This window comes from Pelophylax lessonae, assembly GCF_965119305.1.
Source record: "Pelophylax lessonae genome assembly, chromosome: 1".
Lineage (NCBI taxonomy): Eukaryota > Metazoa > Chordata > Amphibia > Anura > Ranidae > Pelophylax > Pelophylax lessonae.
Window position 1 is genome coordinate 678,059,078 of NC_138768.1, and position 19,607 is coordinate 678,078,684.

Here is a 19,607-nt window from a genome sequence, read left to right on the forward strand (position 1 = left end):
CTGCAATTACAGCTGCAAATCTTTTTGGGTATGTCTCTACCAGCTTTGCACATCTAGAGAGTGACATTTTTGCCCATTTTTCTTTGCAAAATAGCTCAAGCTCTGTCGGATTGGATGGAGAGCATCTGTGAACAACAATTTTCAAGGCTTGCCACAGATTCTCAATTGGATTTCGGTCTAGACTTTGACTGGCCATTCTAACACATAAATATGCTTTCCATTGTAGCTCTGGCTGTATGTTTAGGGTCATTATCCTGCTGGAAGGTGAACCTCTGCCCCAGTCTCAAGTCTTTTGTAGCAGGTTTGCTTCTAAGAATGCCCTGTATTTGGCTCCATCCATCTTTCCATCAACTCTGACCAGCTTCCATCTCCCTGCTGAAGAAAAGCATCCCTACAACATTATTCGGCCACCACCATGTTTCATGGCGGGGATGGTGTGTTCAGGGTGATGTGCAGTGTTAGTTTTCCACCACACATAGCATTTTGCTGTTAGGCGAAAAAGTTCAAGTTGGGTCTCATCTGACCAGAGCACCTTCCACATTTTTTCTGTGTCCCCCACATGGCTTCTCGCAAACTTCAAGCAGGACTTCTTATGGCTTTCTTACTGCAATGGCTTTCTTCTTGCCTTTCTTCCATAAAGGCCGGATTAGTGGAGTGCACGACTAATAGTTGTCCTGTGGACAGATTCTTCCTCTTGAGCTGTGGATCGCTGTAGCTCCTCCAGAGTTACCATGGGCCTCTTGGCTGCTTCTCTGATTAATGCTGTCCTTGCCCGGCCTGTCAGTTTAGGTGGACAGCTATGTCTTGGTAGGTTTTCAGTTGTGCAATACTTGTTTTTTTGGATGATGAATTTAACAGTGCTCCATGAGATGTTCAAAGCTTGGGATATTTTTTTTAAACCTAACCCTGCTTTAAAATTCTCCAAAACTTTATCCCTGACCTGCCTGGTGTGTTCCTTGACCTTTATGATGCTGTTTGGTCACTAAGGTTCTCTAACAAACCTCTGAGGGCAACACAGAACAGCTGTATTTATACTTAGATTACATTACACACAGGCAGACTCTATTTACTAATTAGGTGACTTCTAAATGCAATTGGTTCCACTAGATTAGAGTTAGGGATATCAGAGTAAAGTGGGTTGAATACGAATGCACGCCACACTTTTCAGATATTTATTGGTTAAAAATGTTGAAAACCATTGATCATTTTCCTTCCACTTCACAATTATGTGCCACTTTGTGTTGGTCTATCACATAAAATCCCAATAGAATACATTTACGTTTTTGGTTGTAACATGACAAAATATGGAAAATTTCAAGGAGTATAAATACTTTCTCAAAGCACTGTATATAGAGAGATTTGCTATGACCAGTGGAATATGGCTACCCATTTAAGTGACCTATAGTGGATCCTTTTTGTTTTGATACAAACTTGAAAAATAAATTTTCATGTGGATTAAAATTGTGATAGCAAAAACATACATATTGTGGCATCTGATATACTATTATCCTAGTTTATTGATCTTAACCCATTTTCTTACATTACTGGTTTAGCCATTAATAAGAAAAAAAGGCATACTCCTTAAAGCATAACTAAACCTCCCCATCTTTTGCAATATAGGATGGTGCCATTCTGACCTCAATTTGCATCTGTAGTTGCCATGGTGATCATCTCTGACACCAGCCATTTGAGGGCTTGAAACACACAGGCAACCTTGACATTGATCTTTAGAGGTATGCCTTGAATGTAACTTTTTTGGGTAACTGTTAAATCAGTGTGTTTAGTTCTGCTTAATTCTCCGGTCATATATGCAAATTGGATGTGTTTTGAACCACATCCGATTTGCATAGCGTTTCTTTGGAGCTGGTTTACATATGTGCCGTGCAGCGGCAGTGGGAATTCACAGCCAATTTGTAAAGAGTCCTGTGTCTTTTTGGGCACATAGCCTGGAATTTGCGGTGTGGTTCAGATGCAAATTCCAGGCTATTGCCTTCTATGGGAATGCATATGAATTGCACATCGGATCAGTTTTGAACACAAATTCAACCTGAAAAAAAAAAAAACAGAGTGGGTCGACCCCAATCCTTACCAGGCCCTTATCCGAGCATGCAGCCTGGCAGGCCAGGAAGAGGGGAGGGGGCAATCAAGCGCCCTCCCACCCCAAAGCCCCTTGTCTTCGTGTTAATGGGGACAAGGGCCTCTCCCCCACAGCACTGGGCGGTGGTTGTGGGGGTCTGTGGGGCCCCCCATGTGAGAGAGTATGGGGTACATGTACTCATTCACTAAAAAAGTGTCAATAAGAAATAAAAACACAGACACAGTTGTTGACAATTCTTTTATTAAAAATGAAAAAAAAAATGTTTCCTAATGTAGATCCATTGTCAATCATGCCGCTGCCTGCTGCTACTGCCAGACCCGAAAAAAGGAAAAAAAAAATCTTTGCCCGCGACAAAGGCTACCGCTGTCTGCCTGCTCCACCATGTGACAGTTCTTAAATAGGTAAGAAGTGGGGCTATCTGAGGACGTCACTTGGTGGCACCACCCTCTGTGACATCACCGACCGGTCAATGCTGGGTCAGTGATGTCACAAGGGGACAGTACCACCAGATGACATTGCCAGGTGGCCTTGTCCCTAAATTTTTAACACACGTCAGAGCAGACAGAAGGCGGTAGCTTTTTTTGCATCAGGCGGTGGCGGTTGGCATAGTGATTGATGATGGATCTACACCGGGGGGCAAACTCATTCACATGGGGGGGCGGCATTTGGGGGCTGGTTAAAGGGGGTTTAGATTCCGATAAGTCTCCTGTCCACAGACACCCACAACCACCGCACAGTGTTGTGGGAAAGAGGCCTTTGTCCCCATCAACATGTGGACAAGGTGCTTTGGGGTGGAGGGGCAGAGCCATACCTGCCCCAAAGCCCCCCCCCATGTTGAGGACATGTGGCCTGGTATGGTTCAGGAGGGAGGGGGGCGCTCGCTGGTCCCTCCCCCTTTCCTGGCCTGCCAGGCTGCATGCTCAGATAAGGGTCTGGTATGGATTTAAGGGAGCACGCCCTTTTTTTTTTTTTCAATTTTGGCATGGGGTTTCCCTTAAAATTCATACCAGACCGAAAAAGGGTCACAATTTTTTATTCCCGCCAATGTTCTTTTTTTACATTCAGCTTATAACTCATCTGTTGGTAAGGACGTGGCAGCCGGCTTCCTGGCCCGCTCCTTAACAACCAGCTTGTGACAAAGACACCATTGGCTGCCTGCTCCAACAATTTGCATCTGAACCACATCCAAATTCGCAGCTGAACTGTTAAACAGCTGCTTAGGAAATTTGCAGGGGAAATTCGCACCGGACATGTGTGAACCTAGCCTTAAGCTGTTGGAGAGGAACTACAGTATGTATTGCAAGCTTTAAACATCTGGTACCGCAGTACTCATCCTTTCTTGAGTGCTCTCTAGGATACCAGCTGCATGAGAAATGACACAATTTACAGTGGCTGGATTCACATGGACTATAATTATTCAACTTTTTCTACATTCTACATTTTTTCTACATTTATATATTACCAATAGGCTGATCGATGATTTGATGTATTTTATCTAGTGTGCATAAGTACTGTATGTTAGGGTTCTTAGGATTTTAGCTTGTGGCTAGAGATAAAATTTAGATCTGTTAATAATTAGAATATTGGTTTGAGTTATAATCAGTGGAAACTGAAGGGAAAAAAAAAACATTTAGATTTCCTGCACATTGAGTATTTAAGCCATTTTTTTACCTAGCGTAAATCTCCAGGTGCCTTCCTGCACCTGGGGAGCCGCACGTGTCACGTACAGCCTGCCAGGACCATGCATGTACATGTCAATTTTGCTTTGCATTAGCATTTACCCATACATGAGTGTCTGGCATATTTCCTAGAATTACATTGGATGTGCACATAAGGGTCAACAGCGATGCAAAGACGCATCGGCATTTACAAGAGTAAGGCTAAGTACACTCATTCAATGTATGGCAGGCTTTAGGCAGCAAGTGCAATATTTATACCACATCCAGGCAAGTGGTCATTTTTTTATTATAAGGATAACATTGGGGTTGATTTGCTAAAACTGGTGTAAAAATCTGGTGCAGCTGTGCATGGTAACCAGCTTTGAACTTCATCTGAACTGCATGATTTCAAAGCCGCATTTCAATCCGATTTCAGAGGCAACTCCAAAGACATCTGTGCAGCTTCATGCACAGATGTCTATTGAAATCACCCTAGAAGTCCTCAAAAGTAGTGCAGGAACTACTTTTGGAAATCCGTGTGGCGCCACAAAGTTGCCAGCAATAGGCTTCGATTTGACATGTCAAATCGCATGTCAAATCGTGCCGATGTGAACAGGGGCTGAAACCTGGAAGCTGATTGGTTTCAATGCAAAGGTGAACCTGATTTTTAACCCCATTTTTTTTTTCAAACGGTTTAACCCTCCCCTACGCTTATCAAAATGTAAAAAAAACATTTACATACACTTTAAAAAGTGGGAAGCTACAGGACCCTCACTGGGGTACTACAATGTTAGTAAGTCCAAAGGTGGTCTGGAACAAAAAAAGGGTTTCTAATTATCTGGAGTAGCATTTACTTTTATTATAAGATTTGGAGAACTAGAGTGTCTTACAATGATGTTTTTGAGTTCTCTCATGAAAAATGTCTAAAAGGCAGTATTTTCTATACACTATGCACTTCTGCAACATTGTCCAGATCAATCTCTATAAAGTAAAAATATACCGAAACCCCACCCTTATCCATAAATTCTGCCCTGACCTCTCAAAAACTTGCTGGAGATGCCACTCAGACCGGGGAAACCTCCTACACATTTGGTGGACCTGCCCTAAAATTCAAACCTACTGGTCTGAGATCCATCGCATCATCACAAAAGTGACCACTTATGAACTAGACAATTCTTACTGGACCACTCCACCCTTCCAAATAACATCTACTTCAAGTCACTTGCCATGCACATGTTCAATGCTGCAAAGCATTGTCTTCCAATTCATTGGAGAACAACACACATCCCCTCAATTAAAGAATTGCTAACCAAAATTAACAAAATTGCAGAAATGGAACGCTTGATCAGTATAGCTTGGGACACACCTGCAAATTTCTCAGCTAAATGGGCTTGCTGAACCCATTTTATGTCAGCTACGGAATACCAAGTCCCAATGAACCCTACTTCACAACCCATAACCTGACTCGACTAACCCACTTGACTAACTCCAAAACATCATATTCACTCTCCTTTCCCAATCCCGATTATAACCCCCCACCTCTTCCATTAAGCCTGGGGAGAGAAAGATGGAACACCCAACCCCACCCTCCTACCCCGCCACCTCTTTTTCTTTCTTCTTCCTCTCTTCTCTCTCTTCCTTTCTTTTTTTTTTTCATCCCCATTTACTGTCCTCCTCTCTCTCTTTCCTTTTTCTTTGTCTCCTCGAGTTATCTATTTTTAACACAGAAACCTCCTGGTCAACATCACTGATAGTTTATGACAAACATGAGCCTCAGACATCTAACTTGAACAATTGGGTCAATACCCTTCTTCAGCTTACTCCTACCTTATCCTACCACTCTTATTCTGCCTCCCTCCTTGACACTCACAAACATACCTGATTGCTCCTAACTACACCAAAACTAAAATATTCAACCGCTTGTTAAAAAAGACTCATAGACTATTGTCCCACTTCCACTCCTAGGCTCCTAGACTTCAAGCCTCTTCGGCTCCCACAAATCATTAATAATATCTCCTAGAGATCCCTATAGCCAATTGTTCTGAATGCTAAGGAAACCACGTTGCTCAACATATTACCAATCTCACAAACCCCTTACTGACATTTCTCATAGCAAATTAAAGACTCTGTTAATGATGATTACTCAACAGTCTTGTTTCTTGTACCTTAGACTAATACTAAATAAAATACCTGTTCATTACTCTGATTAATGAAAACAGTGATGCAAACCTCTTACTATATATTTGATGTTTCTGTATTATATTATTCTATACTGGTTATCTTTTATTCTCAATAAAGACCTTATGGGAAAAAAAAAGTAAAAATGTAAAAATTAAAAACATTTTTACAAAAATGATGGAAAGAGTAATGACAATATTATGTACCTCATAGCAACCAACTAGATTTCCTTAGATTTTTCAGGAGTTTAGAGCAGTCAGAACAGTGACAGATTCTTGTTGATTTGGGTGCTACATTTTGCAAAAAATAATGTTTACTTGATTAAATAAATCTATATGACATTAAGCAGGTATTATTGTCAAGATATCACCAGGTCTTCTTGAATCATCTATCTTTTTTCATACTTAGATAAGTGTCCAATAAGATCTGCATATACGTAATTCTAACACACAGCCAGCTTGAATACAGGTCCACTATATTTTCAGTATATTTCCTTTTAAGGCTATGTTTATCCATGGTTCATGTCTCAGAAGAAAAAAAAATGGAAAATACAATTTTAAAATATACAGTGAGATTTTATTTGTAATACATAGGATCATAGCAACTCATTATGCCAAGTAAAGACTGAAGTTGAATGTTTATACTTTGCATAGTGCCAAGCCAGCCTAATGAAGTGTCCCTTCCTTTTAATGTGATGGCTGTGCAATTCATTGCTGGCTTTCCCTTAATTTTAAGAAAAAAGGATGTAAAATAATTGTACTCATTTGAATTGCTTAGATTGCGACTGTTACATTGGTCCTTTAATCCATAGAAAAATTGTTTGTCAGTGTATAGACAGATGGTTTGTTTAGGCTCATTATACTTCTAATGTCAATGTAATCTTCCTATATTTAACTTTTTTTCCTTTTTTTTAATAGCTTAGGCTCATAGTAAATTTTTGACTACAGTAACATTAAAGTTATTGAAGATATTTGGGCAGGGTTCCAGAAAATACAAAGCGTGTTGTACCTATAAATAAACACAGAGCGAGAATAAGGACAATAGACTTACATTTGGAAAGAGACTGGAGTTAAACTAAGGTTGGCTGTATCATTTTAAAAGGCTAGTTCACCCAAAAGTAATATTTTATTTTTGGTAGATTCTGAAAGGCAGAATGTTATAGAATAAAAACACCAGTATCAATTGTCTCTTGGGATTTATTGGTTACATCTTTGAGCTTGAGTTACACATCTGCTGCTGCCGTTATGGGGGGTTGTCACTCTCCCTGCTAAATTTAAATTTATTGTATATTAAGTAAAATGCAACAAGAGATACTATAGTACCAGTATAACAACTACTGTATTTTATGGCGTATAAGACTACTTTTGAACCTCAAAAAATCCCCCAAAAATGGGAGGTTGTCTTGTACGCCGAGTATAATATCTCCAAGGTAACCTAAGTACAAGTATTACCGGTAGATCATGTAATAGGGGGGGTCGCCTTATACGCCCAGTCGTCTTATACGCCAGAAAATACGGTAGTTTATGCACAAGACAATTGGCAGCTTACAAGACAGTTTAGTGCTTTGGGGCATATACATATAGAAACGTCATTCAGGGTCAGCTTTCTGGGATGGACCTTTAAAGAACAGGATGAGCTTCCTTGGGAGGGATTGCAGCACCTGTAGCTGTAACTGCCAGGGGCTGCAGACTAAATGCGATTTTAGTTAATACACTCTCGCCAAAAAATGTAAAAATAAATAACATTCTGAAGCTGCTGCAAGTCACGGATGTGCCCATGTTATTAGTATATTACCACAAGGAGAGTGTGCGCTATGCGGTCAGCAGTACTAGCTCTTATAAATTTTTTTTATATATATAATGCACCAATCAACAACATTAATTCCTTGTAAATGTTACAACAGAAATACTATGACACTTATACCTTTAAATTGCTTATACAATTATAAAGTGCTCTTCAAAAATGAAGAAAAATATCCCCTTACACCCAATGTGCTCATAAGTGAAAAACATACTGCATATTAAAATAATAAAAAAATGAAATAAAAATCAAAGTCCCATAAAAACAGTCCAACAAAAATAATGTATTGAATCCTTTACTGATTTCCACCCGAATGTGCGCAATCTTCCTGTCAAAAAAGTCAGATGCTTAGTGAAGATATAAATTGAGTCCAGTGATGGTGACACCCTTCATGCAAAAATATGGAAGAAATTCCCACTCACCAGACGGTGTTGATCCCTCTTACCAAGTGAGATCAAAGCAAACTTTAGTGGCCTCTGTGACCTGGATTCATATCTCCTGGTTGTAAGTGGGAGTAAGATTCCTCCACAAGGTAAATGGTGATTACGATTGTTCCAAAGAGAGGAAACAAAAAGCAGGCAGGCTCCTCATAGCGTGATAACGTTTGGGCTTTTATTATTTAAAAACATCCCCTTAAGGGCCATTATGTAAACAATTATGATTATAAAAGATAATTAAAATGGTAAAAGGAAAAATAAATAATCTCCCACACTGCATGAGGGAGCAATGCAAAGCCGGACAATCGAAGAGCTAACGCTGCTGACAGCAGACTAAGTGCAGCAATATGTAAATGAAAAGCAAGCTATGTAAATAGCAACTCACAGTAGTAAAGGGTTAAGAGCCATATAACGTTGGTTTTCCACCTCATGTGGGCCCAATCATCCATTAATCATCCAGATGTAGGAGAGCTATGTTCAACTGTCACTGTAGCCTATGGCTGTAGATGGGAGCCCTGGACAGCACTGGGAGACCACAAGATGGTCGACTGTGGAGAGCATGTGGCTCAGGAAGTGATGTCATTGTGTGGGCATGGTTATGCGTTTTGTGACTGGGCTTTTGTGGTCTCCCAGTGCTCTCCAGGGCTCCCATCCACATTATTAGGCTCCAGTGACAGCTGAACCCCACTTGGCTTTCCTACATCTGGATGATTAATGGACGATTGGACCCCAGTGAGGAAGAAGACCCACATATTATAAGGCTCCTAGCCCTTTAATTCTGTGAGTTGATATTTACATAGCTTGCTTTTCATTCACATTTTGCTGCACTTAGTCTTAGCAATCCCTCCCAAGGAAGCTCATCCTGTTCTGCGGAGGTCCATCCCTGAAAGTTGATCCTGAATGACTTTTCTACATGTATATGCCCAAAATCATTACATTGTCTTGAAATTTGCCAATTGTGTGAATAAGTTGGTATTTATACTGCTACATTCTGGATGACCCCTCTGTTTTCCTTATCTATTACCATAGAGAATCTTTGGACTCTTGAGAGGTACTGCACTATAGTGTTTTGGAACCACTCCAGCCATCTCCCTCCAATGTGTTGGTCACATACACTTCTGCATCATATCTCTCCACCTACTGTACATGGTACTATAGGACCTACTACTAGTGATAGTGTATTTTTGTAATTAACTAATCAAAACCAATGATTTTGGTGATGTCTTTCATAGGTTAGGTTTCTAGTACACTTTCATCTAGGTTACCAGTGCATTCTAAGTAGGTTTTGTTACCACCAGGTATAATCTCTTTAAGCTTGGTTACAAGTACTTTCCCCTTAAAGGAGATGTACAGCCAAAGATTGTTTGGCTGTACATCTCCTATGGATCTCTCCTGTGACCCATTTTCAGCAGAGAGGGGGCTGAAGTCCGCTCTCTGCTGACGTCCCAAAAGTCGTACCAGGCACCACATAATCATGACAATGGAAGTCGGGATCCACCAGGTGCCTGGACCAACACCCGGCTCAGCCTCTCAGCCAGCCTCTCCGCTCTTTCCACAGCCCAGAGCTCCAGTAAGTGAGGAGGGGGGCAGAGAAGAGAGCTGCTGACTGATGGTCAGCAGCTCTCTGCTTACTGAGCTGTCAGAACCAAGCGATCGGCAGTGTCTGATCACTTGGTTCTCAGTGCGGAGGGACAAATGCAGCATCAGATAGATGCTGCATCCACCTAGGTAAGTATAAATTTTAAAAAAAAGAAACCCAAACTTCTCTTTTAAGTTAGCTTTCTGGTACATCTTTATAAGTTAGGTTACCAGTACATTCATTCTCCTTAGGTTTGGCTACTGATACGTTCTCCTTTGGATGCTTTCCCGTACGTGCTTCTTAGATTAGATTACTGGTAAATTCTGCTTAGGTCAGTTTTCTGTGGATCTTCCTTAGGGTAAATTACCAGTATATCTCCTTTTGTTAGGTTGCTGCTACATTCTATTTTGGTTAGATTTCCAAAACATCCTGATTTGATTAGATTAGATTACTAGTACATCTCCTTAGGCCACTAGGATGTTCTCTTTAGGTTAGGTTACTGGTACATTTTACGTAGGTTAGATATCTGGTACATTCTTATTCAGTTAAATTTTAGTACAATCGCATTAGGTTAGGTTACCATTAAATTCTCCTTAGTTTAGATTTCCAGTACAATCTCCTTAGGTTAGGTTGTGGTAATTTCTTCATAGGTTAGTTTGCTGGTACATTCTTTTTGGGCAAGGTCCCAGGAACATTTTCCTTAAGCAAGCTTGCAATAAACTCTTCTTAGGTTAGGTTTCTGATAAATTCTTCTGGGGTTTCCCTACATTCCCTAAAGGATAGTTTGCCAGTATACACTCAATAACCTGGAAAGTCCTAAAATGAAGTGGAACATGTGCAGAAAAGGGACTATGTATTCTAATATAATGCATATCATAATACTTTATTTAAGGAAGGTTTACTTGATGTGGAAAAATCAGAGACAGAAGATGAACTGACTGTCAATGAAATCAGTTGTCTTCGGTTGAAAGGACAGATGATCTACTTGCCTGAAGCTGACAACATTCTCTTCCTCTGCTCTCCAAGGTAAGCTGTCATGTTTGTCAAATATCTCTGAGCAAACTATAGAGCAGCTTTATAGAAAAAATAAATTAAAAGCTCCAGCTATACTTTATACGTAATAAAATATTAGTTTTACTAGGGATTAAAGCGATTGTAAAGTCTTGTTTTTTATCCCTATAAAAATAACAAACATGTTATTCTTACCTGCTCTGTTGCAGTGGATTTTTCACAGAGCAGCCCGGATCCTCCTCTTCTCGGGTCCCTCTTATGTGATCCTTGCCCCTCCTCCCTGTTCAGTGCCTGAGCCGAGACACAGCTCAATGTTTCCGTTCAGATACGGAGCCCCAATCTGGCCCTGCCCCCTCTCTCCTGATTGGCTAGCTGACTTTGATTGACAGCAGTGGCAGCCAATGGCACCGCTGCTGTGTCTCAGCCAATCAGGAGGGAGAATCTCGGATGGCTGAGGCACTTGTGGACATCGCTGGACAGAGAGGGACCTCAGGTAAGTGTTAGGGGGGCCAAAGGTGGGGGGGGGCTGCTACACACAGAAGGCTTTTTATCCTAATGCATAGAATACATTAAGATAAAAAAAAAAAAAAGTTTTGCCTTTAAAACTCCTTTAAGGCACCCCAAATGTATTTTTAGACTTAGCACCCATAACAGATTGGATTATTCTAAGGAGACTTTTTGTGGAAATAGATTTATTGGTACAGTATATTGTACAACATCTTTTTTTACATTGTGTCCGTTAGTGGAGGACCATGGTCTGAGCACCCAGTGCTGGAGGCTTGAGTGAGCTGTTTTCTGATTGATATTTATATATTACATAGAAAGAAGTACCATTTAATATAGTGCTCAGCATAAATGAGTACACTGCAACAGATTTGTAAGAAAACATTTACTTTCCTTTCAGAATCAACATTTTCTACTGGACACTTTACTACAAAATACTTACACAAATGCGGGTCATTGATTGCAACCAAGATTTGTAAATTTGACACACAAAAGAATATTTTTCTTAACAAATTCATTCAAGACCATGTTGCAAAAATAAATATACCCCAATGAAAGTCTTAAGAGCAAATCTAAATTTTAGACAAAAAAATCCTAATAAACTCAATGACAGGCAAGTCTAATTATTCATTAAATAGGTGTCAGAAAGTTGATTATAAAAGGGCGTTACTTTTCAAAGAAAACTCCTTCTCATTTCATGCTGTCAGCAATGGCACCACATGAAGAGAAATGTCACAAAAAAGGTGAAGGCTACAAGAAGATCACCAAAGCTTTACTTATTAGTCAGAATACTGTAGCAAAAGAGATACAGAAGTTTAACAAAGATGGAACTGCAACCATCGCGCAGACATGTCCAGGCCATCCACGGAAGTTAACATCTTGACAGTAGTGTCTTCTGATGAGCAGGGTTAAGAAAATCACCATTCAAGTTCACTGAAGTTAACAGAAAGCCAAACTGGTGTGATTGTTTCCCATGACACAATACAGCTTACACTGCAGAGGAATGGCATGCATGGGTGTCATCCATGAAGGAAGCCTCTCCCTAAAGCTCATGCACAAAAAAAAAACACGTTGCAAAATCTAGGTCCTAGAATTTGCCAGGGCCCATGCTCAAAAAGTCGAATACTGGGACTCTGTATTCTAGAGTGATGAGACCAAGATAAATGTTTTTGGAACTGATGGCTTCAAAACTCTATGGCATCGCAAAGGGGAGGAGTACAAAGAAAAATGCATGGTGCCTACAGTGAAACATGGTGGTGGCAGTTTCCTTCTGTGGGGCTGCATGAGTGCTGCTGGTAGGGAGCTGCATTTCATTTATGGCATTATAAATTCACAGATGTGAAAGAGAAGACGCTACCATCACTCTGTGCCTTTTGTCGTCCCAACATGACAATGATCCAAAACACACCTCTAAGGCCACTGTTGTATTTCTGAAGAAGAACAAGGTGAAAGTGATTCAGTGGCCAAGTGTGTCTCCTGATCTGAACCCAACCGAACACCTATGGGGAATTCCGAAGAGACAAGTTGAGCGTCATTCTCCATCCAGCATCCAGGCTCTAAAAGAGGTCGTTTTTGAAAAATGGAAAAAGATAGATGTTGCAATATGTCGCCAACATGGTGATTACATGCCTAGAAGACTTGGTGATTTGCTCACAAATGATGGAGGTCATACAAAATACTAGATGTAGTAGTTTTTGTTGTGAGGTGTATTCATTTTTGCATCAACTAATTTGAATAAAACTGAAGATCTTGTAATCTAGGTTATATTATTAACCTTACTTTCATGTAAAGAGCTAAACAAATGCTCTGTAAAACTCAGTTTTGTCAAAATTTGGAAAATTGTTCTTGTGTTCATTGAGATATTGATAAAATCTTCTCAAAAAGGGTGTACTCATTTATGCTGAGCACTGTATCTGTTCACAGTGGAGATGATGAGATTAAAAAAAAAAGAAACAATCAGAAATGGGAACCAGATCATAAGGTGAAAGAGACTTCACCATAAAAAAAAACAAAAAAAAAAACAGCCAAGGCATTTCAGGGGCCACAACACACCCCCATTATTAGAGCCAAAACAATAAAAAGGAGAGAAATAAAAACTCATGTCACAAACCATGAAACCACCAAAATCAATGAAATAATGATGAACACCTAGTATCCATAAACAGTGATGAATATTTATTTTTGTATTGTGGTTGTGCCATTCTATAACCAAGGCCTGTCTAAATCCAACCAACTATGCATATAGTTTGGCTCACCAAATGGGAATATAAATATAGAATTTTGAATAAACCGTGCAATTTTTGTGGACAGTAAGTTGTTTACTGATCTCTTCCAGAGCCCCTGTCAAAGTTAATGATACAAGCTGCATGCATTATATATTTTCTACTAAAAAAGTATGTTTTTTAAGTTTTAAAGTATATTTTATGCAGAACCAGGATTTTTTTTTCTGAAATAGCAAAGTGTATATTTAGTTAATCATCAATGCATTAATTACTTATAGTGTAATGAACTTGGATGACTTGACCAGAAGAGGTCTATATCTCAGTGACATCCCTCTCCATGATGCCACCCGTGACCTTGTACTACTTGGGGAGCAGTTCAGGGAGGAATATAAACTGACTCAAGAACTTGAAATTTTGACTGATCGTCTGCAGCACACCTTAAGAGCTTTAGAAGATGAGAAGAAAAAGACTGATACGTGAGAAATGTTTCATCATTTTATGGTTATGTCAATGACAAATACTTAGTGCCAACAACCTCCTTTTGGCCATTTTATACTGGACATTCTGAGTGCACGTGTCTCCACAGATATTAGTATAGTTAAAATCACTTTATGTGTATTTACATTTTGCAGCAGATAGTCTGCACCAATCAGTGTGAAGGTTTATCCAATTATTCCAGCATTAACTTGTATGTAGTATGGCCCCTCCTTATGCCTCTACAATGAGCTACTCTCACCCCCCCCTCCCACCACACACATACTATCTAATGTCTAATGTAAGTGTGAAATAGGACCAGTGTCACTCGTACATACAGAAGTCCTTTGTACAAACATACAATCAGTTACTCACACAATTCAAAGAGTGATGAAGGAGAGAGATGAAGGCTTATTTTACAGTCCAAATTGAAATACAGATGGGTCAGCCCTTCTGACAATTGTCTGAATTCTAGTTTCCCAGTAGAAACCTTTCATTTACCTTCTTAAGTACACATTTTTATGACTAAAGAAATAAAATGTAAATATAATTCAATGAAAAAAAATTATATAAAATTGCGATTTATTTATTTTTGTTTATTTAATTCAAATGAATGAATGAATGGAAAAGGTTTATGCTAGTTGTTATTTAAGTTTTATGGATTTTTTTTCTTGAGATATGTTTTTATCCTTTTATAGATTGCTGTACTCTGTTCTTCCCCCATCTGTTGCTAACGAGCTCAGACATAAAAGGCCAGTTGCAGCCAAAAGATATGACAACGTCACAATCCTTTTCAGTGGCATCGTGGGTTTCAATGCTTTCTGCAGCAAACATGCTTCTGGTGAAGGAGCCATGAAGATTGTCAATCTCTTGAATGACGTTTACACCAGATTTGACATCTTGACAGACTCACGAAAAAATCCATTTGTCTATAAGGTGAAATGAACAGCAGTTGGAGAGAACAAGCTAGACTATATGCGTTGATCAATACAGTTAAAGCCCATCTCCAAGCAAAAAAAAAAATTTCCTTGCAGTGGGGCTGTGCCAACACTGCATGGGTCAGCTGCTTGTTTAGGGGCGAGGAGAAAGGAGATTTACTTAACTAATCCTCTGATCCTCCCAGCACAAGACCCATGCTACAATGATCATGAGTTGTGGACTGTTTCTGACATCATCAAGCCCAGAGCAGGCTTTGTAGACCAGGAACGGTCTACTGCTGGACCATGGGGGATTGCTGTTTTCCGGGGGAATGAAGGATTGGGTGAATATAGGCTTATTCCTCACCCCGAGACAAAACGAGCAGCTGATCTGTGCAGGTTCCCTCCAAAAAATTAAAAGTCAGCAGCTACAGATACTGTAGCTGCTGACATTTAATGCAAAAAAAGGGGGAATGCAGCACTATAAATGATGGTTATTATATCACATAAACGTGTATGACATATACTAAATGAAATAGCAAAAATGTACTAATAATCATACATCAAGATCCATATTTGTGCATACATAGAGTATAAATAAAATAGTTCAAAATAACATAGAAAACAAATGATGTAAAGTGTCCTTATATTGTACAAGTGTCCGAACAGTATCACAAAAATTAAAGTTTTCCAACCGATATATTTATTTGTGCACAGTCAGTCTCCACCGGATAGCTAAAATGCAGATTCACCAGAATTAATTGCTGTCTAGATTATAGGACAGAAATGTTGGCCTCAGATGATAATATCTTTCCTCTCTGACTAAATAGTTCTCCCAAAGCTTCAAGAAAGAGGGGGAGTGGAGAAATCTCAACCAGTCTCATCAAATAAATCAACAGAAGCAAGAGAAAAAATCCTCATAGTGTAGTATTTATTTGTAAAACAACAAAAAATCTAAAAAAAATTTAAGAAAAACCTCCAAAAGCCAGGAAAAACATAAACTGGTAAATCTGGCAGTTAGTTGGTGTGTGTGCATTCCTCCACTCAGGTCTCAGGATATAGTCAGTTTCCTGCTCTATGCTGTGCAGTGCATGACACCAGATCCCCACCCCTGCCTTCTGGAGCTGAGAAATGCTTTCTAAATTCCATATTTGGAATGACTTTAGAGAAGAGATAGCTGCAGATAAACAGGTACAAATTATTAGGAGGATTTGTTTAATCTCTGCATATCACCTGCGGGAATGTGTAGGGGTTTACAACCACTTAAAAGCTGGCCTAGTGGAATTGTTTTCAAATTTTTAGTTTTAGGAGAGTTCATTCCATTTTCTAATCATTAGTTGGGTCATAGCGACTTAATTTTTGACTGGATGAAAAATATCTAACAGAGAATGTGTTTTTTGTTCGCTGTGGTGAACCGAGCCAGAGGTTCACCCCCCCCCCCCCTTTTCCCCACAGTCTTCTGGGACACATCACAGGTCCCAAAAGAAAAAGCGGCTTGGGTGAAGAAATTACGGGATCACTGGACATGTAAGTGTCCTTATATTAAAAGTCATAAAAAAGTGATGTTAGCACCCAATGTCAATAACAGCAGCGTGCAATTAGTGTCAATATACAAACACTGGTGTACAAATAAAAAAGGGGGATTGCAGCGCTATAAATGGCAGTTATTATATCACATAAACAGTTAACATTTAAATAGAGATTTAAAATGTATATAAGGGATCTGTTTTACCTACTAAAGTTCTGTGCTGTTGGATACTTTTTAAAACTGTCATGTTTGTCATTGCTTGTCATTGCTGTTCTCTCGCTTCTTTTATTTTTGATGCAAGTTAGAGACAAATTAATTTTCTGTACACGGTTTGTGTAATAGATTATCCATGGCTGAAAATTAGCTTTGTGTTTTAGCGCCGGTCCATGAATCGTACAGGAACCCGCTGTGTGTTCCTGTGCGGTTCACATGCGATGCAGGTGCAGTGCAATTTTAGCCCATTCATTTGAATGAGCTGAAACTGGGCTGGACCCCTCCAAAAGTAGTTCATGCACAACTTTAAAAAAAAGCACAGCAAATGGATCACATGGTACTAATGTACCATGCGATCTGGTGCAGGCAAATTCACTGCATTTGCGACCTGCATTTGGGATGTCATTAAGTTAACATTGACACCCACTACAGATGACAACTGCAGTGCGTTGTGAACCGCTCACGAAAAGCGGTTTTCACACACCGCATTCTGATCTGAATGGACCAACTGTCCTTTAGCATAAAACTTAAAAGTGTTCTTTAGCATAAGTTCTGCAATAGTTCTGAGATGTAATTCCTTTACTCTTGTAGTTGCAGAAAAACTGAGAAAATGGGTAAACAGTAGCTCTTTGTCCACTCTTGGTCCGACCGCATCTGGAGTATTCTGTCCAGTTCTGGTCGCCAGTCCTCAGGAGGGATGTGTTGGAGCTGGAGAAAGTCCAGAGAAGGGCAACTAAACTAATTAGGGGATTGGAGGACCTTGATTATGAAGAGCGTCTGCAATCGCTTGATTTATTCTCCCTGGAGAAGAGACGCCTGAGGGGGGACATGATAGCAATTTTTAAATATCTCAATGGGGATCTCAGCTTAGAAAAGCTGTTTAGTCAAAGGGATTGCATGAGGACTCGGGGGCATACAATGCATCTAGAGGAGAAGCGTTTTAACCTCAGGCAACGTGGGGGGTTCTTTACTGTTAGGGCTACAAGACTGTGGAATTCTCTACCACAAGAGGTGGTTTCTGCGGGTAGTATGGTGGCTTTCAAAAGACTATTGGACGTGCATCTCAAGGATCAGAACATTCAGGGGTATGAGAGATGATTACAGCCACACACACCTACACAGGTTGAACTGGATGGACTATTGTCTTTATTCAACCTCACCTACTATGTAACTATGTAACACCATCATGTAAAACTAAATCTGCCACTTTGGTCACAAAACAGACTTAACTGTTAAGACAAGTATTTTTCCATGCAAAATGCAGATTGTGTAATATGCAATTGCATAAATAAACATTTCCTAATTAGTTTGAGTCTTGGAAAGCTCTAGAGCAGTGATGGGGAACCTTGGCACCACAGATGTTTTGGAACTACATTTCCTATGATGCTCAACTACACTACAGAGTGCATGAGCATCATGGGAAATGTAGTTCCAAAACATCTGGAGTGCCAGTTCCACTTTAGGGCTGGTTCACACCAGTATGCAATGGGTTCCATGGGTGTTCCCCGCACCGCTCTCAAAACGCATCTTCTGCATGTGCCAATACATTGTTAACAGCACCCCAAACGCAGATCGCAAAAACAGTGCATTTGTGGGCACCAAATTGAATGGTACCACAGTACTATGTAATTTGGTGTGGCGTGTTTTTGAAAAGTAGTGCATGCACTACTTTTAATGCATTACAGTGTGATTTGCACCCTATTCAAATGAATGGGCTGCAAAATCTCACTGCATGGGAACGTGAAGGAATCACACAGGAATGCGGACCTCGTTCCTGTGTAAATTAGGTTTGAATCGGCCCTTAGGCCTTTTCAAACTAAAGTGCTACTTTTCTGGCATAAGTGTATCTAAGCCCTGCTGGATCCACAACATGCAGCACTTTTGCATTAGTTCACTATAAGATTTGCTCTTACCGTTCAGCTGTATATGAAAATACTTTGTTTCAGTTATAACATGAGTTCACTGTTTTATACAGTCCACATTTCAGATAAAAAATATTTTTCCTTGAAATGATCATTTTCTTATTTTTTTGCATGCTTAAAGGGATCAGATAAAAATTTTTTGCACTCACCACAAATGTTTCAAATGATCAAACATTCTCATAACTTGTCTGATCATTTCCTGTTTGACCTAGTAGAAGATTATTGAGAGTGATAAAAAATATGCCTACTAATGCTCCTTTTTATAAAGTTTGGAAACTAACAGAATATCAAAAATATATTCCAATAAGTTTGATATTTGCACCCACAAAAAAATCCATGTAAGTGGGTAACTTTGCTTGCTTTTAGTTTTTTTTTTTTTATTGAGATCAAATTGAGAAATGAATTAATTCTTCATTTAAATGTTCAGTCTTTTGGTATTAACTTATAATATGTATGGTATTTTTTACTTTTTATACTAACCATTTATACGGTTTGTAGATATTAAGTTTGTTGAAAATGTTTGTAATTTTAATATTTTTTTGTGATTTTTGATAAATAAAATTAAACCTAGGATGAAATTTTGATGGCACATAAAGCAAAGTGAAAGGAAAATACTTCCAAATATGAATAAAAACAAAAATGCAGAATATGCTTTCTTTACAGCTGTACAGGCTGTTCATTCATTACATGGATATTTAACCTGGCATGATCTTCTTTTAGGTGGAAACAGTTGGAGACAAATATATGACAGTCAGTGGTCTCCCAGAGCCTTGTGTTCATCATGCACGCTCTATCTGCCATCTTGCCCTGGATATGATGGAGATTGCTGGACAGGTTCAGGTGGATGGAGAATCTGTACAGGTGATTATTATTCAATAAGAAGAAAACCATTTCAAAACGTATATTTTAAACTTATGTAGTGCACCACGCCACCTTCAAATATTTTTTTTTACAAAGCATTTTCCCAAGTAACATGTAGAGCATGGGTGTCCAACCTTTTGGCTTCTCTGGGCCACATTGAGTGTATAAACTTTTTCTCGGGCCGCATATAAAATATATACTATAG

At 39.4% G+C, this 19,607-nt stretch overlaps 1 protein-coding gene across 1 annotated transcript in view; it reads left to right on the forward strand.

Moving 5' to 3' along the window:
* GUCY1B1 (guanylate cyclase 1 soluble subunit beta 1) overlaps positions 1 to 19,607 on the forward strand; it is a 94,864-nt gene that overhangs the window by 67,904 nt on the left and 7,353 nt on the right. Inside the window, exons 8-11 of the mRNA XM_082265615.1 lie at positions 10,643 to 10,776; positions 13,766 to 13,963; positions 14,660 to 14,897; positions 19,262 to 19,402. Of these exons, the coding sequence (XP_082121741.1) occupies positions 10,643 to 10,776; positions 13,766 to 13,963; positions 14,660 to 14,897; positions 19,262 to 19,402 (711 nt within the window). The remainder of the gene's footprint in view (positions 1 to 10,642; positions 10,777 to 13,765; positions 13,964 to 14,659; positions 14,898 to 19,261; positions 19,403 to 19,607) is intronic.